Genomic DNA, 27353 nt, shown 5'->3' with positions numbered 1-27353 from the left:
CCAGGGAGGTTGTGGAGTCTCCTTCTCTGGAGATATTCAAGACCCGCCTGGACAAGGTCCTGTGCAGCCTGCTGTAGGTGACCCTGCTTCGGCAGGGGGTTGGACTAGACGACCCACAGAGGTCCCTTCCAACCCCGACCATTCTGTGATTCTGTGATCGCAGGCTGAAGGGCTGCTGACAATAATTAATGTGTATTTTTTGTCAAAGTTACGTACTAACTTCACCAGAGCTCTGGCAACGTACACAAGGACACAACATGGCTCAGGATATGTCACGGCAGGACAAACCGATGGTCCGTCAAGTCTCATTGCCTGTCTCTGACATCCGTTTATATTTGATGCTTCAGAGAAAAGGGAAGCAACGAAAATACACCTGGCCAGTACGACGCACAAGGGAAATACGTCTTCCCAGCTCCAGAGTGGACAGCTGGCAGCCTGAAGAAAGGGATTTGCTGCCTTTGATCTTTGCATGTGAAGTCAGAGACATCATAAAATTATCCATCCCTTCAAAAAAATCCAGCTGGTTTCCCAGGTTCTGTTACTATTTGAAAAAGTAGTAAGGAAAGCTCCAAAGCGCAGTGGCTAATAAATGTGCAGACACCTGTTCGACTATTAAAACATCATTATGCAATCTTCTAAGGACAACGTCCTCGCAAACCCACTTTTCCTAGTCTCTGACACATCAGACAGAGACCTCCCCAGGAAACCCCACTTGCGGTATCCTGCCTCCATCCCACATTTGGCCATCCATGGTGATGGGATCTGGCATTTCTGGACTGACCTTTGATGCTACAGCAGGCACGTATATCTGTCTCAGGCTCCATAGTATGTACTCTGGACGCAATCTGAACCTACAGCCCCCCGAGCTCACCTGCGACACCCGAATTCCGGGCTTTTACCTGACTTCCAAATGCAGAACCAGCAGGCAGCGGTCAGCCATCTCTTGAAAAGACCTGGCCAGCTCGCTCAGGCTTTGCAGGATCTGTTCGGACGCGGGAAGGTGTTCCATACTGGCATGGCTGTCCTGGCCGGGAGACATGGCTAGTAAGAGAAAAGAGATTATAAAATTGTGACATACTTCATCAATACGCTCGGCTTTAGCAACCACAGCATCTTGTCTGCTTCCAACCTAAATATGCGTGTTCTCTCCCACCACTGGCTGAGCAATAACCTCCGTAATTTGGGAGTGTCCGAAGCAACAAACTGCTTCTGCAATTGATTAAACTCCAAAGTGAATCTGAGGGGTTTAATCAACCACCAGAACAGATTTGCTTGGGAAGATATTGCTCTGTGATGAGTATTTCTGTAGCTGCAGAATCTGGGAACATCTATCTTGCTCTGCTTGGAGTGAGAGCAGCTTGGCAGCCAAAACACGGCACCGACAGGAAAGATGGTCTTTTTTGGTCACCATAGTCTTCCCCATCTAATCTCAAGTGAGTCATTGCCTGCCCCCATCCCTTCAGAGGCATCTGGGAGGGTTTCTTTGCTCTTGTTCATAAACCACAGCTCTTAAGCAGTAAAGCAATTAAAAAGCAGGCAACAGGGACACGTCGGTCCTGGACCAACTGTTTCCCTCGCACTGAGACCTCTTTAAAAAGCCACCTTGAGTTTATTCCAAGAAAGCATCGTCTTCTCTTGCAGAGGTGTCAATGCAGCTATAACTCTGGGTCCCTTCAAAACCTCACTTCTCTAACGGTGAAGTCTGGGATCTAATTTCCAGCCTAAAGCTATTCACTGATGTTTTATATTTGGTTCTTCACATGCCAACGTTATTCTTCGTCTTACAGAGTTCTCCATCCCTGGCATCCGTCTTCACAGAATCACAGAATCATTTAGGTTGGAGAAGACCTTTAAGAGCATCGAGTCCAGCCGCTAACCTAACACTGCCAAGCCCACCACTACACCATGTCCCTAAGCGCCATGTCTACATGACTTCTGGATACCTCCAGAGATGGGGACTCCACTGCTTCCCTGGGCAGCCTGTTCCCATGCTTGACAAAAGCAACTCTCTGCACCCTTTCTACTTTCAATTAATTTGTGGGGAATGCTGGTAACCAGAGCTGTAATCGGTGCCACAGCAGCTCTAGAGCTTTCCTATTTGCCCTGGAAATATTCCTTTGCTCTGCCATATCTGCTTTTCTTTACAGCTGCTTCACATTTTCAGCTCATCGTTGCTCTGTGATCCACCTGAATAATGGAGGTATGTTATCTGCTGGCTTTAAGAAACATCTCGTTTTTCTTGCACTAGTGTTCGTTACACGATAAACACTGCACCAGACACCAGCGCAACTCAGCACAGAAAGGATTTGTACATCGCCAAGGAACTGTTGACAATAAACTTTCATTTTGATGGAGACTGACTAAGCAAATGTCACTTGCTGCTGTCTGCACCGCCAAAGACCTGCTTCGAAAGAGGAATCACAGAATCACAGAATGGTCGGGGTTGGAAGGGACCTCTGGGGATCATCTAGTCCAACCCCCCTGCCGAAGTAGGGTCACCCACAGCAGGCTGCACAGGACCTTGTCCAGGCGGGTCTGGAATATCTCCAGAGAAGGAGACTCCACAGCCCCTCTGGGCAGCCTGGGCCAGGGCTCCATCACCCTCAGAGGGAAGAAGTTCTTCCTCATGTTCAGCTGGAACTTCCTCTGCTTCAGTTTGTGCCCGTTGCCCCTTGTCCTGTCGCTGGGCACCACTGGAAAGAGTCTGGCCCCATCCTCCTGACACCCACCCTGCAGATATTTAGAGGTATTTCTAGGGTCTCCTCTCAGCCTTCTCTTCTCCAGGCTGAACAAGCCCAGCTCCCTCAGCCTCTCCTCGTAGGACAGATGTTCCAGTCCCCTCATCATCCTTGTAGCCCTCCGCTGGACTCTCTCCAATAGCTCCCTGGAGCTTTGGATTCGCTCCTAAAATTAAATATACCTTCAGATCTACTCTGAAAAGTCAGAAAAACCCCAAAATGAGGAGATAACAAGCCCAAATCTATTTTGTGTGAAACAAATGGAAACAGAGGTAAAGGTACGCCACAGAACGGTGCAGTTAAAGGAGCATGACCAAGCAAAAGGAAAAGCTTGCACGCAGCAAAGCACCTAATTGTGCATTTACTGTGAACTACAACATGTGCACGGGTGAAGCCATCTAAAACACGGCTCCTGGAAGCAGCCTCCTTTAGCAACTCCTCCGATGACGGCAGTATTTATGAAGTTTCTTTTTAACCAAGAGACATGGTAGAGAAATTCAGAGCCTGGCAAATACTGCTGAAAATAATGAACTGGCCTGGAGTGTAACAGAGAAATAAAGAGGGAAATGAGAGTGGCAATCCGCTCTGGGATGAATGGGATTAACATGGATGCCCCCTCCCTAGCAAACCCCGACACTTCTCCAAGCTTCTCTCTGCTCACTGAGGTCTCTCCCACAAAGAAAATGAAATTATCATCGGGGAGGAGGCTGTGATGGGCTTAGTTACACAGCCTCTAATTTCCAGGTAAGGGTGTTACGAGCTGCCTGTGGGAAGGTGCTTCGGAAGAGCTGTTTGTCCAGCTGCCACCCGCTTCTCAGCTACGAGACCTCCAGGTGACCTTTCTTTCCCTGGAGGGTGGCAGGACTTTTGCATCATGAAGGATCAGGTCTAGGGGTGTTTATTTGGCCACAGCAGAAAGCAGGAAACCTCACTTTTATTATGGAGGAAAACCCCACCTATTTTTAGTCAAAAATCCCACATTTTGAGAAGTTTCTATCAGCCTCGCTCCTGCAGATGGACTCGCCGCAAGAATCATCTCTTTAGCAGTGCTGAGGCTGCAGCCTTGGGTTCGACCATGCCAGCTCGCTCCAGCAATGCCTCCTCGCAAGCGGTGGAGATGGATGGACCCATCATCCAAAACGCAAGAGTCAGCTAATTTCGGCAGCAGAGAGAAACGCGCACACTTTTTTCTGCTCTCCAGAATTCATTTACAGCAATTTAAGCGAAGCTGTAATTATATTTGTCAGTGGAAGTAAGAGGAGGAGGGAGACGGGGACAATCTGTCCTTATTTAAAGCCAGAGCACTGAAGTCCTCCTGGCTGCTCAGAGCCCCCGCGGCGGGGAGGAGGGTCTTGGGGGATGCATACTGATTTCTCCCATGCATGATGAGGGCACTGAAGTGTACTTCAAAGGCAGCCTTTAAGAGCACATCCATTTTCCTTTCTCCTTCTTTGGACATCCTGAAAGAACCATCTCACAGCCAATGAGAAAATCCCATTTCTTTAAGTCTCACTCAAGACACTTCATCATCCTCGGCAACATGAACCCACAGAATGAGCCATAGCAGCAAAAAATAATCAGAGCCTAAATTGTTAAGGGGCCTTGAATAAAAAATGTAATTTGGAGCTGGCTTTGGAGTTGGCCACCTCTTTGGGCAAAGGGTGACCCTGCACTGCATGGACATTCAACCCACCAGAGAACACTCCGAGCTCTCTGCTTTAAAGAGGGAGACACCTCCAACTGAAACGCTGGAAGAGCAAAACAGCAGATCAGGAGCCATCCACTACCTCTTCCACTTCTCCTCCTTCATAACCCACTTACACCGAGTTGAACATGAGCCTTCCCGGCCAACAAAATACCCAACGGTTGGGTGAGCCATGGCCAACACCTTGCTCTATTGGCCCTCAGCATCTTGCAGTGATGAATTTCTTCGAGCCTAATGATGAACTTCATTTGCCTTAAGTGAGCTGCCTGTGCTGCTGGGTAGCAGTTAAGGTTTTGTTTGGGATTTCTTCTAGCTTGCTGCAAGCACAGCCAAGATATCTCACTCCAAGAAGGAACGTTTCATTCCAGCAAACCTGAGAAAAATAAACTGAACACACTCGTTGTCACCAATGATTTCAATCATTTTGCGATTCAGTGTGACGCTGGTGCCTCTCGACAGATTGGGCCTTGTAAATCAATGGCTGTAAACTACCAGACCTCTGGAATATTAAACAAAACCTGCCACGTTGCCCATAAACAAACCTCTGTAACCAATCTAGACCCACAACAGCGCGTACTTCCTGCTCCCTGCTTGAGCAGAGCGACGGCTAACGGATTTGAATGATTTAACAGCGCAAGGAAAAAAATCAATCTAAGGTTACAGGTTCTGCCTTGGCTCTGGCACAACCTGAGCCTGAGAAATAAACCTCCAGCGTGTTCAGGCTTTACACAGCACCACACGTGTTTGCTTTACAGGTGAAAGGGGAAAGGCTCCTAGAGAAATTTTACAACTCTGTTGGGGAAAAAAACCCTTCTTATTCGGAAAAGAGATGCAGTATGATACACTTGCTGTGTCCCACAGGTAACATTAGGGACCAGTTCACAGCTTTTTAAATTTTAATTTCTTATCCCCTTCCTCTCCAGAGGACAAAACTCCAAAATAACTGCAAATTCACACACAGAAATTTGTTCTGGTTTAGGTGCTGGACTATGCCTTTAGAGACTCAGGGTTAACTCTTCTCTCTGCTGGAGACTTTTCTGGGGATCTCACGTACCACTTTCTCTCCCCATGCTTTAGTTTCCAGTGTGTAAAACCTGGATAACGTGTTCTTATCCATCACTGCCGCTGGAGCTGACGCCGAGCTCTCCACGTCTCCTGTTCCTACAGCTTTTAGCATCACGAGGTGACGATGCCACTGGGAGACAAAATTGCTGCTCTAACACCAACAAGAATTACAAATATCTGGTTATTTAAAGGTAAAACATGTTGGGTGAAGTTGGGAGGAATTAGATATGCGATTGGGTAGGTTTTTGAAAATGAGATAAGAGTACAGCAGTACAGTGTGCACCTTAGGTGCAACATCAAGGACTTCTTTCGGCAGGATTTCTGAAGAAAGACGTATGCCAGGAGACCTCTGCCTTCAGAGGCCAAATACCAGGAGGAAACTAGCAATTTTTAAAATATGTCACCATTAAAACTCCACCTTTTTTTCTTCTAAGCCACAGTCTGTCAATCTGGGCTAGAGCCGGGTAGAGGAAAGCTGCAGCCGTGGTGATGCTGGTGAGCAAGGGCTTTGTGGGGCAACGGGGAACGTCACTGAGATGCCCACAGCCCCACCGAACGATGACACAAGTGGCCCGGGGCACTGCCGCCACGCAGCCATATGGAGATGGCTACGTTCAGCTGCTGGAGCTGGGAGATACGTTAGGAAGTGATGGAGATTAAAAAGTCTAAATAACCAAAGAGAACCAGTCAAAGCAAACAAATTCCAATCATTTTCTCGCTGTGGGAATAAATACCAAGACCCTGCTCTCAAGCCACTTTTCTTTTCGTGGTTACACATCCTCCTCCCGCTTCGACCTTTTCTCGCTCTCGAGATGCCGTCTCAATCCAATTTAGAGTGGAAGCTCTCCAAGGAGCAGGGTCCTTCTGTTTTTATCCTCTTGCAAAGCGCTCTGCACACCTGCGGTGCTCGAGAAATAATGAACAACAACAACTATATGCAACCCAAATGGCCACTTGGACCCGTTTCTGGCTGCAGGAGTATTGTTTGAAGCTCTAAGGCATAGATCACTCACTGCCTACCTCTAAATTGGTCTGTCCGGGGATCTCAGAGCTGCAGCTTTATAGAAAAGGACTGGAATGAGCCACAAAATCTGGAACTGGATTTTGCTTCTCCCAAAGTTCATGAGCTTCATTTAATAGCTACGGGAATTCAGGAACCAAAGCTAGACATGCGGTTTGACAGCCTCCCCGTTCCTTTTCAGAAGTGCGAACCTTTAGGCCTCTTCGATATGGCAGGTTACTTAAAATATTTATGCAGATATTGCTGCATTGCTCCTTTCAACCTAAATTGTTCTCTTTATAGATTTTAAAAATGGAGGGGGAAAAAATCAGTAAGAGCAATGACATCTCCCAAGGCTTCCAAGATCACAGAATCATACAATGGTTTGGGTTGGAAGGGACCTTTAAAGGTCAAATAGTCCAACCTCCAATAGATCTGGCATCTAACGCTTGGATTTTTGGTGTCAGCTGTCTTCTTCACATAGGCTTCAAACCAAAACGCAGTTCCCTAGCCCAGGCAGCTGGCAAGGATGGTGGCTCTGCACTGCAGTGCTCTGACCTTCACTTATACAGTGATGGGTAAGACTAACTCTGGACTCCAAAATGAGCTTGTCTCTACAGACACTTGTTTCTACAGACACTTTTCTCTACAGACACTTGTTTCTACAGACACTTGTCTCTACAGACAAGCGCAGGAGCCGATGAGCTGAGGTGACGACAGTCAGCGCCTACCTAAGCCTATCTCACACGATGGCCGAAACCCTCGTCCTTGACCCTGGCCCCTGCAAAGCTCTGAGATCTGGAGGACATTTACCATGCACGCGGGGGCTGAGCGCACAGTTGACTGTATCGACCGGTAGAGAAACACAGGAAAGAACAGGGATTCTTGTTAAAACAAAACAAATATCAAGAAAGGACATATTTAAGAGGTCGTGACCTTTCAAACAAGAGATGGGAGGATGGAATTATCTAAATACTCAACGCTGTTCCGGCTCACCTTTTACTGGGAGCAGTGGCAAAACCAAATCACTCACTGGTGCCGAAGGGGCAAAGTTATGCCCACAGTTAAAGGACAAGCAGAAGTCAAGCGAGAGCTTCTCATTAATATTACTCATAGCATATTCCTACTAATGAATCTCGCTCTGTAGCAGAGGCAACCAGGACCATACGGGAAGATCCTTCAGCGAGGGATTTTCCCTTGCAAATCTCCTGGTGGTTCTGATGAGGATGGAGAAGGAAGGAGAACTTGTGCCCAAAACCCATGAAAAGCAAGACAAAATTGAAGGCTGGCATTGAGAGCTTCCTTCCACTTCTCTCTGCCCTTCACTCCAAGTTAAAATTCAGGCGTGGGGTTGGGGATAAGGCAGCCGTGCTGGAAAAAAGCATCACGACCTCACTGCGATGAGGGGTGATAAGCAAGCTGGGCTGCAGTCCCCATCAGTTCAGTAAACACTAATGATGAGGCGAGCACAGCCTGTCACCGGTGATAAAGAACAGGCTAAACACTCTATTAGTTTTTCATTTTGTGAATTAATGTTTTTTATGGCGTGTGTACACTTGCTAGTTAATGAATTGTCTCGTTAGGGCTGCCTGCGGAGCTCCTCGTCTGCCTCTGCTGGCAGGCATAAATTTCACAAGGAAATTAGCACTTTTAAAAAGGCAATAACTCCTCTAAAAGTGGTTTGTTTTCCATTACTTTCTGCAAATATGGAGCCTCGGGAAAGGGATTATCAGGGGGAAAAAAAAAGGTGTCTCTGAGCTAGAGGGGCAGGGCAAGAAGTGTGGTGGGAAGTTCTAGCTCCATTGTATCATAATCCGCTGGAAGGTTTGGTTGCTCAACACTTTTCTTTAGGCACTTTGCACTCAAGCCTGGAAAAGGCTTGGGAAAAAAAAAAACCCCAAAGCTCTTGGTTCATTTACAAAACTCTGAAGAGCAGGTTTATTTTACTGACAGAAGCGAAATCGTGCAGGGGCAGCTCAGAGCAGGGGAGCTGTCACAGCTGAAGCCTTTCAATACGGAAGGAGCTCTTTGAAAAGTCCAGGGTTTCCTGTTCCAGTGTTCCTCAACTACGAAAACGCCTCTGTGTTCAATTTTTCAGTTTTCAGTAATTTATAATGTAACTTTCCACTTCCCTACCCCTCTCAGAAATATTATTTCTTGGGCTGAATCCTGTTAGCTCAGAAGCCACTTGATTTAGAAAGCTTAGTAAAAACCCATTCATCTGCTTTTGAGTTATGGGAAGTATTTTTCACCTGTTCGGTGTTTCCCACCCTCCTCTGTGCTTGGTTAGCCGAAACCAGCCACGTGCTTCACCTGATATTCATTAAAGACAGGGCACAATCACAGCTCCAGTGAAGTCAACGGAAACGCTTCCATCAATCTGCAGAGAGCCAAAAATTCACCCTCAAATGAATTTCTTTACCCATTTGTCACTGGTTTCAACAGGCGGAGGAAACCTCTTAAAAGCTGTCAACATTCGAGCAAAAATAAGTGGAAGGAAAAGAGAAAACCTCAAGTCCAGCTGCTTCACACAAGGCACCATGTGAGACGATGGAGCTGGTACTAGCTCAACTGTTGATACAGAATCACAGAATCATAGAATGGTTGGGGTTGGAAGGGACCTCTGGGGATCACCCAGTCCAACCCCCCCTGCCGAAGCAGGGTCACCTACAGCAGGCTGTATAGGACCGCGTCCAGCCAGGGTTTGAATATCTCCACAGCCCCTCTGGGCAGCCTGGGCCAGGGCTCCGTCACCCTCAGAGGGAAGAAGTTCTTTCTCGGGTTCAGATGGAACTTCCTCTGCTTCAGTTTGTGCCCATTGCCCCTTGTCCTGTCGCTGGGCACCACTGGAAAGAGTCTGGCCCCATCCTCCTGACACCCACCCTGCAGATATTTAGAAGCATTTACAAGGTCCCCTCTCAGCCTTCTCTTCTCCAGGCTGAACAAGCCCAGTTCCCTCAGCCTTTCCTCGTAGGAGAGATGCTCCAGTCCCCTCATCATCCTTGTAGCCCTAACAGCATTCAGAAAGAACCTCACAGCATTCAGAAAAAACATAATGTGTGTATTATATTAATGATATTTCAATTGTATCTGACTCGGAGCACACCGGCTCTGCCCTTAACTCACTGGCCAGCATCGGGCAGGAATGTCGGGCATTTGTGAATATTACAGAAAAATTCCCATCATGTGAATCAAGGCAGAGGGGAACAACGCACATTTATGCACCAAGATTCTCCACACCGTCGTCTGGATGTGTCCTACATGGATTGAAATGAATTAATTTTTTGGCAGCTAAAAGAATAAGGAAGATGAGCTTTGGCCATGGCATGTGGATTAATATGAAAAAAAATCCCAAACCTATCAAGAGCTGTCTACCTGCAGGTAAGAACTATAAAAAAAAGAAAAATCAGTGTTTGGTATTAGGAGACTTACAAAGCAGCATAATTGAGCCTTGAACTAAAAGCTCAGGGATCAAGATGTTTTGGTAAGGGACTGGTCAGCTGGGCCAGGAAAGGGGGTGATGCTCCAAACCATCTGAGATTCCACATAACCTCCCTTGCAAACACAAGCATCAGTTCAACTTTTTCCTTTCTTTCCTCAGCGTCCTCCATGATATTGAGCTGCACCTTGCCAATAAAAGCCCTCAAAACATCATTGCAAAATTTCTCTGGGTAGCGGATGTCCTGAGAGGGATGTATTTCTAAAAGAACCTTAAACCTCCCAGTCTATTGGACTCACTGGAAGAGCAAGGAACAGAAGTCCTCAAGCGAATCGATGTCCTCATGCCCCAAACCAAACTGCTCGTCTTTGCAAGAGGCAGGGACAAGGTGAAGAAAGGATAATGAAAATAAATACAGTTAAGCAGATACCTTAAGGACCCTTTTTTTGACTGTTGACAATAACAGAAGCGGTTTTGGGGACGTTTGTTTTTAATAGATTGGTTTGCAAAGCAAGAGGAGGAGCAGCAGGGAGGTCTGTGCTGGAAGACAAACATGAATGAATGAGCCTTGTCCAGGAGGATACAGAGGAAGGTGTGAATATGAATATCCATGGGAACTACAAAGGGTTTTCAAACGTAGGCAGAAGAACAGGAAACACACAGAACCCGCTCACAGGAAAGGAGACAAGCACAAGGACAACCTTACGTCAGCAGGAACATCAGTTACATTTTGCATCAGCTGCAGCAGACCCATATTTTGACTTCTCCACAATTCCTGCTTATTTAAGAGTCATTTCCCCCGAGTTCCCTACGAATATAAATGCTGGTTAGATCCGAACAATCCTAGAGCCCACACACCATGGCAAAGTGACTCACTGGTGACGTCAATGGTTGACCACACTTTTGAGTTCGGTCACCTGGTTTTGGAAATGATTTTGCCCCTTCCACACTATAGTAAGCTGTCACCTCTAAGAAGCCAAGGAGAAGCAGGTGGACTTACCGCCATTAATCTCTGACACCAATGAGTCATCTTCTTCAGAAGAGATGAACCGATCCTAAAGCCTTAGTCCAACTGGAGTGGACAGCAGGCTCTTTGGAGTTATTTCCACAAAAAACCTTGATTTGCCGGTATTACTCATGAGGGATCCTCATTGTAAAATGATTTGAAAGCCTTGCTAATTAGGTCACTTATTTACATGACAATCCCCTGCGTTTAGGGCTGGTGGGTGGGAGGAAAGAAAGATGGAACACGAGTAATTAGTCTGATCATGACGGTAAAGCTAAGTGCTGACCCCATGGCACCAGATCAATACTGGGACTGCATCACGGTGGTGTGCCTATTGTGTGAGATAAAGAACCACAAATGCTGAGCATCCAGGTCAGAAAAACGACGTCTCATTTTCTAACCATTAAATCCTTGATGCAAAGCATCAAGGCTGGGGAAAGCAGCAACCACTACTCCATAAGAACAGCTTCATTGCAGACATTTAAGGGAAAAAAAAAAAAGGCACTGAAAGGCACTAGATCACTTTGGCAAGAAAACAAGAGCTTTCAGTTGGCTGATGATTGTGTGGTTTCATGCCCTGAGATCCAGCAAAGCAGACCCAGACTCAAGCCATGAAATTTTATTGACAAAGTTATAAAACAAATGAAAAGAATGTCTTAATGCTCAGCTTTAGCAAAACAGCCATCTATCTTCACGAGGCCAACCTTGCTGGTCCTGAAGGTTAGTCCAACCACTTTGCTGTCCCAAACAAACTATCAGCGGTTTCAGTCCTCCAAAAGCCAACTCGCCTAAGATGGTACCAGCTGTACTCTTGTCTGCTGCCTAAATTGCTCTGCTCATCTCTCTGTTAAGAGACCAACAGACACAGCTTTGCCTTCGGATCCAAGACAATTTTGCTGAATTGGCACTTAGAGGGGAAAAAAGAATCCCATTTTGATATGTTAAACCAATCCATTCGATCTGGAGGCTTTCTGAGAGAAAAAAACATCCATAGCATTGGTGATGGCTCTTGGACTTCTCGATAAGACTCATAAATGTTCAAAGTCAGGATACTGATGGATACTTCATACTTCCTCTCTAAACGTCTTCTGAAAGGCCTCTGCACTCTAACACTGGTTCCCTCATTAGGCTTTTACCATTCAGTATGGAGTAACTCCAGGTGACATGATGCACTTACAGAAATCAAGGTCTAAATATTACTTTGGAGTTTCCAACGTGTTTGTAGCAGCTTTATGTAAGTGTCAATACATTTGTAGTTCTATTAAAGCTACAGATGGTGATTAATTAGCAGGTCATCATAGATGGTTTGGTTTGAACTTGACAGATCCACATTTTAACGTGGCTGAGGATGGCAAAGCTCCTCTGTCCTTGTTCAAGGGGAGTTCCACCTGGGAAAACCCATGATGCAAGGCAGGTATCTCGTTTCTTGATGAAATACCAGCCCCAAGCATGCTGTGGACAATGGTGGGGTTTGTAGCAGCGAGGAGGTGACACTGGTCATCTCTGCAGCATGCTGGAGATGTCAGCACAGGAACAGGCTGAGCTGTGGGACTGACAAGAAGGAGCTGTGTGGGTATGAGCCACGGTGATGCAGATAACATGCCCAAGAAGACCTCTTTTGGCTTCCTCTGGTTCTCCTCTGAACCAACTAGATCTGAATGAACACGTTCAACATCATTTTGAACGAGCTGTTCCCAGGCCAAAATAATACACTGCCCAGGTGCAGGACTTGACCTCTTGAGCTTATGGCAGGACTACCCACATTCATGTAACTTGTCCAGGTGGACGACAAATTGACCGTGAGCCAGCAGTGTGCCCTTGCTGCCAAGAAGGCCAATGGTCTCCTGGGGTGCATTAAGAAGAGTGTGGCCAGCAGGTCGAGGGAGGTTCTCCTCCCCCTCTACTCTGCCCTGGTGAGGCCCCATCTGGAGTACTGAGTCCAGTTCTGGGCTCCCCACTTCAAGAAAGATGAGGAGCTACTGGAGAGAGTCCAGCGGAGAGCTACGAGGATGATGAGGGGACTGGAGCATCTCTCCTATGAGGAGAGGCTGAAGGGCAGCTGGGCTTCTTTAGCCTGGAGAAGAGAAGGCTGTGAGGGGACCTTAGAAATGCCTACAAATATCTTGAGGGTGGGTGTCAGGAGGATGGGCCCAGACTCTTTCCAGTGGTGCCCAGCAACAGGACAATGGGCACCAGGCACAAACTGAAGCAGAGGAAGTTCCAGCTGAACATGAGGAAGAACTTCTTCCCTCTGAGGGTGACGGAGCCCTGGACCAGGCTGCCCAGGGAGGTTGTGGAGTCTCCTTCTCTGGAGATATTCAAGACCTGCCTGGACGCAGTCCTGTGCAGCCTGCTCTGGGTGACCCTGCTTCGGCAGGAGGGTTGGACTAGATGATCCCCAGAGGTCCCTTCCAACCCCGACCACTCTGTGATCCGGTGTAACTTGTGGTCAGCTCAGGGTATGGACAGGGTGAACTTGCATTCACCTGTACAACACCCCGTAGACGCCGAGTGAGTTAACATGATCCTGACCAAACTGTCTGCAGGGCAGAGATGGAAAGGGATCACTCCAGGACACCAGATCTCCATTCAGACAACGCGTGCACAGCTATGAGACATTACGGATGATCATTTTATGAAGGTTCAGAGCGCCTGAGAAGGTGATCTGATCACGTTTTGAGCATTTGCAGAAAAGCACCAACTGTTCAGTTAGTGGAGCAGAAAAAAGAAGTATTGGAAATTGAGACTGCTTAAGCAGCTGAAATGGAAAGCTGTCGCTTAGATTAAGTTCTGTTAAAGCAACAGATATTTATCAAATAACACAAGCACTCAAGATTTGTCTTTTTAAGTTAATGGCAGATGTTCTTCATTTGTTAGCAATTTGCAGCTTTTGCTGTTTCAGAAAGAAATTTACTTTTGTGCAACAACAAAGCAACAGCATTCACTAAATCCTTCTCCTGCGTGAGGTCAGGCACGTGTTGATCATCTTTAATCTGGCTTTTAAATAAGGTTCTCTATTAATAGATCTCTACAGAAAAAAAGTTCCCCGTGAGCAATCAATACGGCAAGATGTGTTACAAGTTCAGTGACAGAAAAAAAACCCGAGCTCCGACTTGAGAGAAATATAGCCCCATTTCAGGGCTGAATGCAGTTCATTAGAAAGACCGGGGTTAAACACAAAGACCCGTCTGAGTTCACCACCGCTGTGTGGCCTGACTACGAAATGAAAGGCATCAATTTTACCGCCGCATCGGGCCTGATTTTCATTTGTACTGAAACCCCTCTACACCGATCTGTCAGCAGAAAGGGGCCTGGAAACGACGGTAAATTATAGCTCCTTTACTCCGGCCGAGGGGTACAAAGGGGCTCCGCCATCAATCTGAAAAGGCATCACTTTCTCGAGTGTTGCAGGATGCTTTTTATCAGCCATCAAAGCCTATTTCCGTACGAGGAGGCTTACGGCGAAAGGGGAGGCTGACCCTCCGGGTGCAAAGTGGTCCAGGATAGTCTTCATCCTCTAATGGCCTTCACTCCCCTTTTCAAAGTATTCTGAGATCTACGGCTGGAAAATGCGATGCAAATGCTCTCTATTATCATTAATAAGAGCCAGCCCGCGACAGATAGCTGCAGCATTTGCTAAAAAGCTGTAGCATAAACCTTTTTTTTTCTCCCTGCCTTGCTTTTGAACGAAATCATAGCTGCAAATCTGGAGGTGAAGTGTTGTCCATCTGCAGAATAAGTGGTGAAGGCATCTTCCACACAGTGCCCTTTGATTTTGGGGTGATAGCACCCGTGAACAGAAGAAGATAACCTGCTTTGGAAGCATCCTGGATATAGAAGTTAGGAGGTTGAATGCCCTTTGAGATACTTCACAAGGGCCAAAATCCGCCGGGCAGCTCTCCAGCCACCTCTCCCCAAGCCTGGAGCCTTGCGTGGGGTTGGTGTGACCCAAGGGCAGGACCCGGCACTTGGCCTTGTTGAACCTCACACAGTTGGCCTCGGCCCATCGATCCAGCCTGCCCAGACCCCTCTGCAGAGCCTTCCTACCCTCCAGCAGATCGACACTCCCGCCCAGCTTGATGACATCTGCAAATCAATCTCCCCATTTTGTAACACCTTAAAAACACACTTAACAGACCAAACCGCACCCTGACGGTGTCCGTAAGCAGACCCAGCTGCCAGGGAAGAGCTGTGCTCTCTTTGCAACAGAAATAGGTGAAGCCAATGACTCCTAAGCTTTACTGTTGGTGTCCTCCTAGCGATTTTACTTTTCAGCATTTCTGCAATTAAATCCGGCTGGTTCACAACCCCACGTGAGATCGAGGCCTCTGATTTGGAAACCACAGGATCACAGTGCAATGTGGCAGTCAAGAGTGCTACAGGAAAAACATTGCATTCCTCGATAAAGCCTGTGACAGTAACAAAATCTACACTGGCTTTTTGCATGGTGCATGATCTCCATCGCTCGGATGGGTCAAAAAAAGAGAAGAATCCAATGGGAAAGGACTTCCTCGGGAAGAACAAGAGGAATTTATCTCCAAATCTATACATTGTCCTTAAACTAAAAGATGGTAGATTTACATTAGATATAAGGAAGAAATTCTTTATGATGATGGTGGTGAGGCCCTGGTACAGGTTGCCCAGAGAAGCTGTGGCTGCCCCCTCCCTGGCAGGGTTCAAAGCCAGGTTGGACGGGGCTTGGAGCACCCTGGGCTGGTGGAAGGGGTCCCTGCCCATGGCAGGGGGGTTGGAACGAGATGATCTGTAAGGTCCCTTCCAACCCAACCCATTGTATGATGATCTGCACCACTTTGACATATTGACACTACTTAAACAACTTGCTTATGGATGTCATGGTGGGACGGATGGCAGAGGCGAGGGCAGGCAGGTCGTGGTGGGAGGGGACAGGCAGTGTCCTGCCTGGAGCTGGGTCATCGCCAACACCCGAACGCGGCTCGTGCGAAATGGGGAGGGAGACCTAGAAAGCCACCTTCCCACAACGGTCTGTGCAAACCCCCCGTTTGGAAAGGGAGCGTGGGGTTTCTACATTTCTCATTAAACCCGCGTGCAGCTGGCTTAATGTAACACAGTAATTAGCTCTGTGTCTAAAGCAAATCGCCCGAGCGGAGACCCAGCTCTGCTGGTGAGCAGCTGTGATTCACGTCTGTGGAGCAACTAGTAGGTAGCAGGGAAACGGCTCCATCCTGTTTGTTTTGCTGTGGGCACAGCTTTGCCGCCAGCGGCAGGGTTGAGATGTCCCTAAGGGCACGGCAGTCTCAGCGATGGAGTGAGCCCTCGGAGAAGGTCTCCCACCCAGCTCCTCCAATACCGGGGTGCTTCCTGCATAGCTAGAGAGGGTTGAGCTGCAGAGGTTAATTCCAAATGTGTACTCATAGTTTTCCTAATTATTGAGAGTTCCTCTTCTACTTTCTGCCACTGCCGAAGTAGGGTCACCCTGACCTCTATTCAAAGCAAGGTTTGTGTCGAAGTCTTTTAACCTTTGCTTTTTAAGGAATCTTTGCTCCAGTGCCTACTTCCAACAGGACACTACGAGACAGGGAGGAGCTGGTATTGAAAGTCAAGAGCTTTGACAACTGTCAAAGAAATCACTGGTTTATGTCTGGTTTTAAAACCAGCACATTCTGAGTCCTTCACGCTTTTCAAGCTTTTCTTCAAGAAACAGGGTAAGCGAGTATGCACACGTGTGGTTGACGGATACAGTAAGATCCTCACCCAACTGCATGAACCCAGGACCTGAGGTGCTACAAAAAGCCAACAAGCATCCCCCATTAAAAACACTCATAGAGTTTTTTTCCATTTCTGCCTTGATTTCAATACCCTCTTGATCCAACGCTCCCTCCCAGGGAACTTCTGATGCATCCCCCTACTTTGAGTAGATACTGAGCCTCAGGATCGGTTTCTAAAGAGATTTTCTTCTTGTGGACAAGAAAAAGAGAGGAGAGGAGATCTTTCTTGAGACTACTGCCAGAGTCCTGTTTTTCTAGATAAAACTGTTAAGGCATGAAAACGGTATTAAAAATGTTCTTCATTAAGGACAAGAAAGAGAAAGCACATGCAGAAAGTGAAGGTGATACACTGAGCAAACCTTTGGGCAGATGCAAGGTCTACTGATCTATACACATACAGGGACACATCATACACCTGCAAAAACTTTACTCCCAAAAAGCCATCCCGAAGAAAAAGATGATCCTGTTTTATGTGAGCTCTGTGAGAAAGTAATTTCAAATCCAGTGTTTAAGCCAGTCAGTCATTAACTGCTGCCGACAACTATCTGAGGTCATGAGATGCCAACAGCCGGCTGAATTTAAAAGGGTGGCTGCAACTCCGTAAGCTAACGGCTGATCTTTCACCTTCCTACCTACACAAAGCATGCAACCACCTCAAAAATGTAAAGATTGTCCCAACTCCTTCATCGTCTGTAGTAATTCCTTCTTTGTAAAATATTCAGAAGGCTGAAGCTCTGGCAAGGGAAAAACATGAGTCTATGTTATATCTGCATATGACAATGCGGAGAAGCGGGAGAGGAAGAGGAGAGGAAACCCTACTTCCATTTGCATGTACAACCTATTTAAAATTTACTTGACTTCCTCGGTTAATTCACTCTCTCCTGGCAACTTTAATCCTTAAATGGTTATTGTTAAAAGGAAGTCTGTATTCCCTCAAAAGACAAGAGAAAAAGAAAATGACTTTGTCATATCTGACTGGTTTGGAAAATACAAAATCCAATTCTGAAGGAGTGCAGATAAGGGAAGAGCCATGGAAGAGCCATCAGCTTAGCAAACACTAAATAATGAAGAATGCAGAGACTGCCCAGCATGATAAAACGCTCTATTAGCAAGACTGTTTTTAAATGAGTGATAATTGTGCCACATCCACAGCTTAAGGTTATTGAATTTTTATCTCTAGGAAGGGGGGCTTTTGACAGCCTAACCAAAAAGCCACCAACAGCCAGCCCGCTTTTTAGGATTTCCAAGAACACATCCATACCTGCCCAACTCCGCCTTGTGGTTTCACAGAATCACAGAATGGTCGGGGTTGGAAGGGACCTCTGGGGATCACCCAGTCCAACCCCCCTGCCGAAGCAGGGTCACCCAGAGCAGGCTGCACAGGACCGCGTCCAGGCGGGTCTTGAATATCTCCAGAGAAGGAGACTCCACAGCCCCTCTGGGCAGCCTGTTCCAGTGCTCCGTCACCCTCAGAGGGAGGAAGTTCTTCCTCATGTTCAGACGGTTTCTGAATAGTTATAGCTATGCCTATAAATTGCAGTCAAGGAAGCTTTCCTGGAAAAGCTACTGACTTTCTACAGTGAAGGAATACAGGGCCACCACCACCACCACCGAATCATAGAATCATGGAATCATAGAATGGTTTGGGTTGGAAGGCACCTTAAAGATCATCTGGTTCCAACCCCCCTGCCATGAGCAGCGACATCTTCCACCAGACCAGGTTGCTCAGAGCTCCATCCAACCTGCCCTTGAACTCTTCCAGGGAGGGGGCAGCCACAGCTTCTCTGGGCAACCTGGGCCAGTGTTTCACCACCCTCATGGGGAAGAATTTCTCCCTAATATCTAATCGAAATCTGCCCATGTCATGGACTTGTTGGAGACTATGGTATTTCTGGTATTGCACCAAAAATTCTGAGCCCAGTCAGTCACCTAGTGCTTTGACCATACTCTGAATGGGACCAAGATTTAATCTCAAGTTGCTGGGACAGAACAGAGAAATGATCAAAGACCAGGACGTGTTCTCATCACGCACTGGCCCAACATGTAGGAAGCATGGAAGGTAAAACCCCACCACTGCTACCTGTTAATGACATTACTGCTCTTGCTCAAGCACAGACACTTCATGTAGCATCTAGTCCAAGGACAAAAATAAAGCAGAAGACACTGTTGCTCAAAGGAACGTAATGCCTGCTGTCTGCCCAAAGTCAGCTCCTCAAAATGAGAGCTAGGTGACGAACAGCCCGTTGGCTTGTGTATGATGACCCACAGACTCCAGCTGCATTGAAGTGGAATGCTTAGGATTCACGTGGGCATGTCTTCAAGTTAATGATGGTGAAATGACAAGGGTGGCTGCGCTTTTGGTGATCTGAATCTGAATTTGGTGAGCTTCAGCGCGTGGCAGAAAGCCCCTTTATTTAGCTTCACTTTTGGTCAGTAATTTCCCTCCCTCCCTCTCTCCCCCCAGTGCTCATTAACAGGCTGTGGCTTCCAGCAACGAAGTGCTCAGAAATTCAGATGATCAAACCACGACAGAAAAGAACAGAGTAACCTGTATGACAGTTGAGCGTTACGGCATTAACATTGGATGACTCTCTGAAACAACAGACAGTTTTCATTTCTCCTCCTCCCAGCAGTGCCCGAGCGTATTAGCATTGCTCTCCTCCCCCCGGCCAGGTGGGATGGAAAGAGAGATCTCATCTCTTTTTTCCTCTGTTGTTTATTCTTCTTATTCTTCCCCCAAAGAACCACACTCCCCTGTATATCATCGTAGCTTGCTGGATTTGTAAACGCATCTGACTTCTACCACCACCTCTGCCCCACGGCATCGCTTTTTACTTCTCCCACGTAGACTGCAGTCAGCTCTACCGATGTTCCATTTATGAGATGTACTCCACCAGGTTTCATTTATAACCGTGAGGTCAACAGCCTCCATCATTTTCTAACGCTGCTCGTTCTTCCTCTTGTTTCAGATACTCCCGGCATTTGTGCACAGACATTTTAGGGCATTGGTATAAAGTTATTACAAAGGAAGATGAATTTTTATTGTCAGGAGGACGCTGCCAAGTGAAATACTACACTTTGTACTTTTATGTTTATTAACTGCTGCATGTAACGGCCTCTCCGAAGCCTGAAAGTCACGCTCGTGCCCTTTTACGTTTGGAAAATATTGATTTATTAAAAAACGTGAGCTTCAGCTGGAACCGAAATTATAAATGATGTTTTTATTTTTAACAACTTTGACTGTCAGAGCGCAGCTCCTCAGCCCCAAGAACTCTCCCAGTAACTAAAGTTCTGTGAATAAATATTTGGCTATTGAACTTTGATAGCATTTTCCAGTGGGTTTTGTTTTCTTTTCTTTATTTTACAGTCTTTGAAAAGCACACCCTGTGAGCGCACAGCAATTCTTCTTGTCACTCAGGTATCGAGAACTCAAAGTATGGGTCATAGTAATATTTAGCTACCCGTAGTATTTTGGGTGTTTGACTGTTAGCTGATTGTATGATTTTAATTAGCCTTCTGGATCCCAACAAACTGATCGTGGACGGCTGGAGTAAAGAGTTTCAGGGTCCTGCTCTAGAGCAGTTATAAGCCATAGGAAGGATGCTCAGTCAACCAGAGATGTGCCGCTGTAGAGGGACAACTATTTTAACAGAGACAGTACTCTACAACTTTATTTATGAGGAACTTTATTTACATGAGGAAGAACTTCTTCCCTCTGAGGGTGACGGAGCCGTGGAACAGGCTGCCCAGGGAGGTTGTGGAGTCTCCTTCTCTGGAGATATTCAACACCCGCCTGGACAAGGTCCTGTGCAGCCTGCTGTAGGTGACCCTGCTTCGGCAGGAGGGTTGGACTAGATGACCCCCAGAGGTCCCTTCCAACCCCTACTATTCTGTGATTCTGTGATTTAGCACCAGCGAATTTCCCCGGAAAATAAGGCTGAGGTGATTTTCAATGCCAGATTCCCACGAGAGCTCGGAAGCTCTGACTGCCCACCATCCTGCTCCTCAGTGAGTACCTTCCCCAAGGACTCTGCTCCGTATTTGTGTGACAAACCGCAGAAACGCTGCGTATCCTTACTACCTCCCCATGTGTCCTGGGATCCCACCAAGCCATGTGGACTTCTTTACACAACACTTGCCTTCTCCTCTGCCCTTCCACAACCGAGGCAGCTGCATGTGATATAACCCCTAGACAACAGGGGATGTTCAGTATTCCTAAAACACACAATATTTTATCACAGCGATATTTAGGGCAATACGAAGGGTTCTAACGAATGCACGGCCACCTCCCCAGGGTCAGCCTGCGACACACAGAATCATTAAGGTTGGAAAAGACCTCTAAGATCATCGAGTCCAACCATGCACTCAACACCACCATGCCTATTAAACCATGTCCTGAAGTGCCATATCTAGATGTTTTTTGAACACCTCCAGGGATGGGGACTCCACCGCTGCCCTGGGCAGCCTGGGCCAACTTCTGACCACTCTTCCACTAAAGAAATTCTTCCTGATATCCAATCTAAACCTCTACTGACGCAACTTGAGGCCGTTGCCTCTCGTCCTATCACTAGTTACCTGGGAGAAGAGACCAACCCCTGCCTCAGTACCCCCTCCTGTCAGGGAGCTTTAGAGAGTGAGAAGGTCTCCCCTCAGCCTCCTCTTCTCCAGACTAAACAACCTCAGTTCCCTCAGCCTCTCCTCATAGGACTTGTCCTCCAGACCCTTCACCAGCTTCGTTGCTCTAAAGGACAGCTGTTGGGAATGTCTCGGTAGGCGGGTGAGACCAAAACCCCTGGTTCTAGAAAATCTTAACCCCACATCAGCTGAGCTAAAGGTGACTCCTTGCGAGTTAATAACAGTGGAAAGGCATCGGTGGAAAGCACCAGAGCTGAGGTCTGTTTAATGCTGAGCTCTACTTCTAGGGCACAGCCACAACCCTCCTCTGAATGTGACCCCATGCAGACAACACCAATGACAGCGATAAGAAGAGAAGCAGCACTGATCACGTTTCTAGCACTTTCCAGACAGAAAAAAATCACTATTCCCTGGGGGACGGAGCAAATGCTGAAGCACAGAGAAGTGAAATGATCTCACAAAGGTAGCGTGGGCAATCCTTGACAGCCAGGAGCAGAAGCGGTGTCTCCAGGCTCTCCCGTCTCTGCCCTCCTGGCACCTCATTTCACCAAGGGTTGGCTTCTGCCTTTGCAGGCTGAGCATCAGTGCCCCAGTGACATGCACCTTAGGGCATTTCACATTAAAAGCTGTTCAGTTTCTCTATTGAATTTATAACACACATATATATTTTAAATACTCAGCGATCTAGGGATGCTTTGAAGAAAATGAAACCTGTCTTGGCACTGATACCTTTTCCCATGCAATGTCATTAGCAGGGACTGCTCGAAAGCTCAATCAACCCTTCAGAGCTTATGCCAGAAGTGATGCTCCTGGCACCCTCACATGGTGCCCACCACTCTCTGAGCAGATGTCGCACCATGGCGTTCACTAGCGAGAAAGAGATGGAGCTGCTTTGCTTTCTGCTTCCCTCTGACAAAAACCTGCTTTGAAATCAAGAATAAAAGATGGCCACTCCTGCTAAAATCACGTATTTATGTTGGTATCCATTTCTAAGACAAAGGTTCTCCTATGGGAGCTACTTACTCTGGGTGGCTGAGAGGTTGGAGAAGGCTACTTTGGTGCGACCTGCTAACCACTCCAGGCTCTCGTGCATGTTGGCCAAGGCTTTCAGGTCACTGACGTCCCGCAGGATCTCCTGTTGAGGGATGAGTTTATCTCCCAGGTTGCCAATGAGAACTTCTGACTCTTTGCCGAAAGCAGCCCTGAAAGGCAAACCAAAGCCCCCGTCAGCAATACAGCACAGGACAGCAAAGGGGAGACACCACTTACACCATGGAGAAGGTCAAACCGGCCAATGCAGAGCGGTTCTAGCATGGGGTCTCAAGAACATTGTCTGGTGGAGTTTCTGAAGTCTCGTTACAGTGAATATTCTGCAGTTCATAGAATCATAGAATCCTAGGTTGGAAAATACCTCTAAGATCATCAAGTCCAACCGTCACCCCAACACCACCATGCCTGTTAAACCATGTCCCCAAGTGCCACATCTACACGTTTTTTGAACACCTCCAGGGATCAGGACTCCACTACCTCCCTGGGCAGCCTGGTCCAATGCCTGACCACTCTTTTGGGAAAGAAATTTTTCCCACTATCCAATTTAAACCTCCCCTGACACAACTTGAGGCTATTTCCTCTCGTCCTATCACTTCTACTTGGGAGAAGGGACGAACACCCAACTCACTACAACCTCCTGTCAGGTAGCTGTAGAGAGCGATAAGTTCCGCCCCCAGCCTCCTCTTCTCCAAACCCCAGTTCCCTCAGCCACTCCTCATGGGACTTGTTCTCCAGAGCCCTCCCCAGCCTGGCTGCCCTTCTCTGGACACGCTCCAGCCCCTCCATGTCCTTCTTGCAGTGAGGGGCCCAAAGCCAAACACAGCACTCGAGGTGCAGCCTCACCAGTGTCGAGACAGTTCATGACACCTCTGTTCCAAGGAGGTTTTTTCCTGTCCTTCTCCCCTTATTTACAGTCTCTGAATCCCACCTTGTTCCCCATGGTTACAAACTTCACCCCAACCAACTTCCACACCTCTTCCCCGCTCCCAGCACTGACACATTGCTGAGACATACAGCGGCTTTCAACGACTCCCTGGGATATGTATAAATAACATACATGCAGTACTTTTAATCCTTCCTGGTCAATCAGCTCTTCCAATCCCCCATTCACTTTTTTCCCGCACACATTTCAAAACAAATCTCCTGTGAAACCTGGTGCCTTATCATGACAAAGCGACAAACAAATGACTTTGGATATCAGTCCGTGCATAATTTTACTTGCACAGAGATAGCACCTGGTGAAAAATGATGACCAAGACCAACGTGTTTACCTCAAAAAAGCTGACAAAAATTCTTTCCTGGTGTGTAACTGCTCACTCCGCTGTCACGTTCCAGCTTTGGCATTCAGATCTGGCTTTCCCAATACTTGTCTCCACAAAGAGCGTGTTTGGTTATGCCCCAGAAGTATCTGCATGGCAAATCTTCTTGACGCTTTTGCAGGTAGAGGAGGAGACTCCGGCATGACTTTTTGCGTGCCGTTAGGATGGAGAAAATCAGCACATGGTTCCTAGACCTAATTACAATCGCTCCTGGCTGAAACCAAGTGCATTTCATTGAAAGGCTCGAAGTGACAGCACATTTACCGTGGTCCTCAGTACATTCTTCCCATCATTAGCTGCTCTTTTTGTTATGAATTTGCATTCCACTTCCATTCAACTTTGCAGATCTCTACTTCCTGTCATTAGCTCTTTTATGAACTTACAATGAGGAATCATGCTGCTGAGCATAATAGCTGCAACGAGCTGCAGCAAAATAATCCCATCAGTGGCTTTTTATATACTATCTAAGCAGTTTTATTGCCAGCGTCTCCCTAGATTGGTGGGACTTGACTGTCACTTGAGGAAAAAAAAAAACAACCAAACCACAACAACCCTGAAATGGTTTTAAATTGCTCAATTGAATTCATTAAAGGCAAAAAATAAAACTAGCCTTCACTAAAAAAAATCTCTTTGAGGATTTTCTCCTGCTTGACAATAAAAAATATGCTGCCTTAGGCTGTACCCCGCATACTATGGCTTGGGAGGAATCCTAATCTGAGGAACATCTCCAACCCCAGCAGACTACGGCAGTGGTAATTCAGCTGCTCTTCCTCTCCGTAAGATGGGGCTAATTTTCACCTGTTCTGGCTACTGAAAACATGTTAAATCCTTTCTGAATTTCAGGAAAGCTTGTTAAGCTTCCCTGACTGGGCATTTCTAGTTGTAAGAGGTTACAAAGCTTTGGGGAGCGAGGACAGCTGAGGGACTCATCCCAAGTCAAAATGGGCCTTTGAAGGTGAACGCAAGGTTGAACTGCTGGACAAGCTCACAGCCAGGCTAGACCATTTTTTTTTTCAGCAAAGCACAATCATTCATTCAAGTAAAACACGTTATTGACTGCCACAGCAAACATGAAACACATCACCTAGCTCTACCCACCTACAAACACTCGGATATCCTCCTCTGCTCCTGTGGAGCGGAAGATTTTTTATACATACGCTTCTTCCCCTCCTACCACACCACTCCTGTTGACTTGGACTATCAAATCCCACTGGCAACTGCATCAATCATTCGGGAAAGTCAAAACCGAAACATTTGGTGAACTTCTACCTTCGTCAACAGGGCTTTCCAACACAAAATGCTGTAGAAAAAGCACTTTTTTTTGGGGAACCACAATTTGAGAGCTGTCAAACGAGGAGGCACTGCCACGCCGCTGCCCACAACCGCGATTACAAATTCGGTTTTATCGCGGGGACGATTCTTCCTCCTTCCCACACACAAAGAGCAACAGTTTTGGCACTGCTTTGGGTGGATAGCCTGCACATGAATAATACAGTGCTTTCAGTCAGGCTGCGAAAGATGTATATAATACGAATCATGGCGTATTTCCTATTTTTACTCCTGGGAGGAATACAAATAAGGTCTCCTATGGGACGCCACACTCTAAAATGTTGTTGGGATCAATGCGGCTCTGCCACTCGCTGTAGAACAACATAAGTTTGTATCAAAAGCTCAGCAAATGTATTTAATTATTTTCTTTCACACATATCCTTGACTGCAGAAACCCCAGATCACTCTTTCGCACACACTGAAACCTATAAGGGAGGCAACCTCCAGCATGTAACTGCCCTTTAGAAGATAACTTTGAAGACTTCTGGTGGATTCCTGTAATTCCAATTTAAAACTACTGTTGGCAAACGTCTCCGCGAAGCAAATTTTCGCTATTGTTCTGGATGCCTGCTTGAAAGAACATTCACTACATGCCTTTCTTTTTCTTTATTAGATTTGCAAGGCTAATCACTTAACGAAGGATATAAAAGCCAAATCAACCGAACATCCAACCTTAACTCTGCTCTTTTGAACACCTGCATTAAACCAGCATCTTCAGACCTTTGATTGCCACACAGTTTCTCAGCCAATGCTTGTCACGTTTCTGTCCGTACGTGTGTATCTAAGACAGTGCCAGCACATACAAAGAGATCTGCAGCCACCTTCTGCATCTAATTTACGAGTTTTTGATGGTTCAGTTGGTACCCTTCGTTTGAACTGCCAGGATTTTAAAAATTCAAATCCCATCCTACCTTACCCACGAAGTTTGCTTTGGTCTTTGCCAAAGCTTCTGAGACCGACAAAAGATCCCGCAACTTTGAGTGAGTGCCCAAACATGGAAATTTCCAGCCACGGAGATGATATATTTTAGAAAGCAAGAAAACCTCATCACCAAGCGGCTCATAGCAGTGTGTTTTACAGAGCTGTAACAAAAGGCAACGCTCCACTCTCCTGCCACGAATTCAGCTGAGCGATACCCACGCTCAAGACAGAGCTTAATATTGCGTATCGACTACACTGCGAATAAAGCAAATTCAAGAGCCGTTCTTCACGGTCCAGCTGTTTCTTTGTGGGAGCTCACTCTTTCCTAATAAATGTTCATAAATATCTCAAGGGTGGGTGTCAAGAGGATGGGACCAGACTCTTTTCAGTGGTGCCCAGTGACAGGACAAGGGGCAATGGGCACAAACTGAAGCAGAGGAAGTTCCAGCTGAACATGAGGAAGAACTTCTTCCCTCTGAGGGTGACGGAGCACTGGAACAGGCTGCCCTGGGAGGCTGTGGAGTCTCCTTCTCTGGAGATATTCAAGACCCACCTGGACAAGGTCCTGTGCAGCCTGCTGTGGGTGACCCTGCTTTGGCAGGGGGTTGGACTGGGTGACCCACACAGGTCCCTTCCAACCCCGACCGTTCTGTGATTCTGTGATTCCTTATACCAGTATCCGATACTGGTGCCACCCCGCTTCATTGCCCTTTAGTCTCGATTCCTGTGGGATTTGTGCGCACTGCAACAGGGCTCACTCTTAAACCTCTGCTTCGTCAGTTAATCCTCGGATTAAATAAGCACCTCACTTTGCTTCCCTTTGTTAAACCATCTCCATTTCTGTATTTTTTTTTACTCTCCAAACACACCGACCGGCACCGTGTCAGCTTTAGGTGCCCCCTGTTCTCGTGGATGCTGTATAGGACGCACAGCGCATCCTCGGCACCGTACCAGCAGGGACGGTGGGGAGCAGCCGCTGTCCTGGTTCCCCGCAGAAGTCTTCTGCGGGCAGACCGGCTTCCCCCTCCTCTCCTCCAGCAATCCAGAGCACCGATGTTTTTAAGGGATGAGCTGGTAATAAACTTAAACAACCTATTGAGCCTGGAAACAGAGGGACTGCTGACAATATGTGAGGCTTCCCCTCATCTGTATTTCAGCAAATATGTGAGAGGACGGGAAACTCATACACGAGGGAAGAAAAGCCAGGGAAGAGCATGTGTGATAAATCACGATGACCTGCGCTACGTTTAAGGCGCTCTGACCGTGCCAGAGCAGGGCTGAAAAGCAGCCAAGTGTCCACATCAATACAGCAGAACGAGGAAGGAGGTCTCTGACGTACCCTTGGCAGCAGCTTTATGTTTGCTTACTGCTCCTCACCCTTTTCTCTGCCAAGAAATGA

The 27353-nt window shown here is 47.0% G+C and overlaps 1 protein-coding gene across 1 annotated transcript in view; it reads right to left on the bottom strand.

Moving 5' to 3' along the window:
• Window positions 1-27353, bottom strand: part of EXOC4 (exocyst complex component 4) — a 481096-nt gene that overhangs the window by 43665 nt on the left and 410078 nt on the right. Inside the window, exons 14-15 of the mRNA XM_075429015.1 lie at window positions 22359-22537; window positions 900-1041 (exon numbers count right to left, since the gene is read on the bottom strand). Coding sequence (XP_075285130.1) covers window positions 900-1041; window positions 22359-22537 — 321 coding nt within the window. The remainder of the gene's footprint in view (window positions 1-899; window positions 1042-22358; window positions 22538-27353) is intronic.

The sequence above is a fragment of the Opisthocomus hoazin genome, chromosome 8, assembly GCF_030867145.1.
Source record: "Opisthocomus hoazin isolate bOpiHoa1 chromosome 8, bOpiHoa1.hap1, whole genome shotgun sequence".
In the NCBI taxonomy this organism is placed as follows: domain Eukaryota; kingdom Metazoa; phylum Chordata; class Aves; order Opisthocomiformes; family Opisthocomidae; genus Opisthocomus; species Opisthocomus hoazin.
The sequence above is the reverse complement of the archived record's forward strand: the minus strand, read 5'-3'. Positions and strand labels throughout refer to the sequence as shown.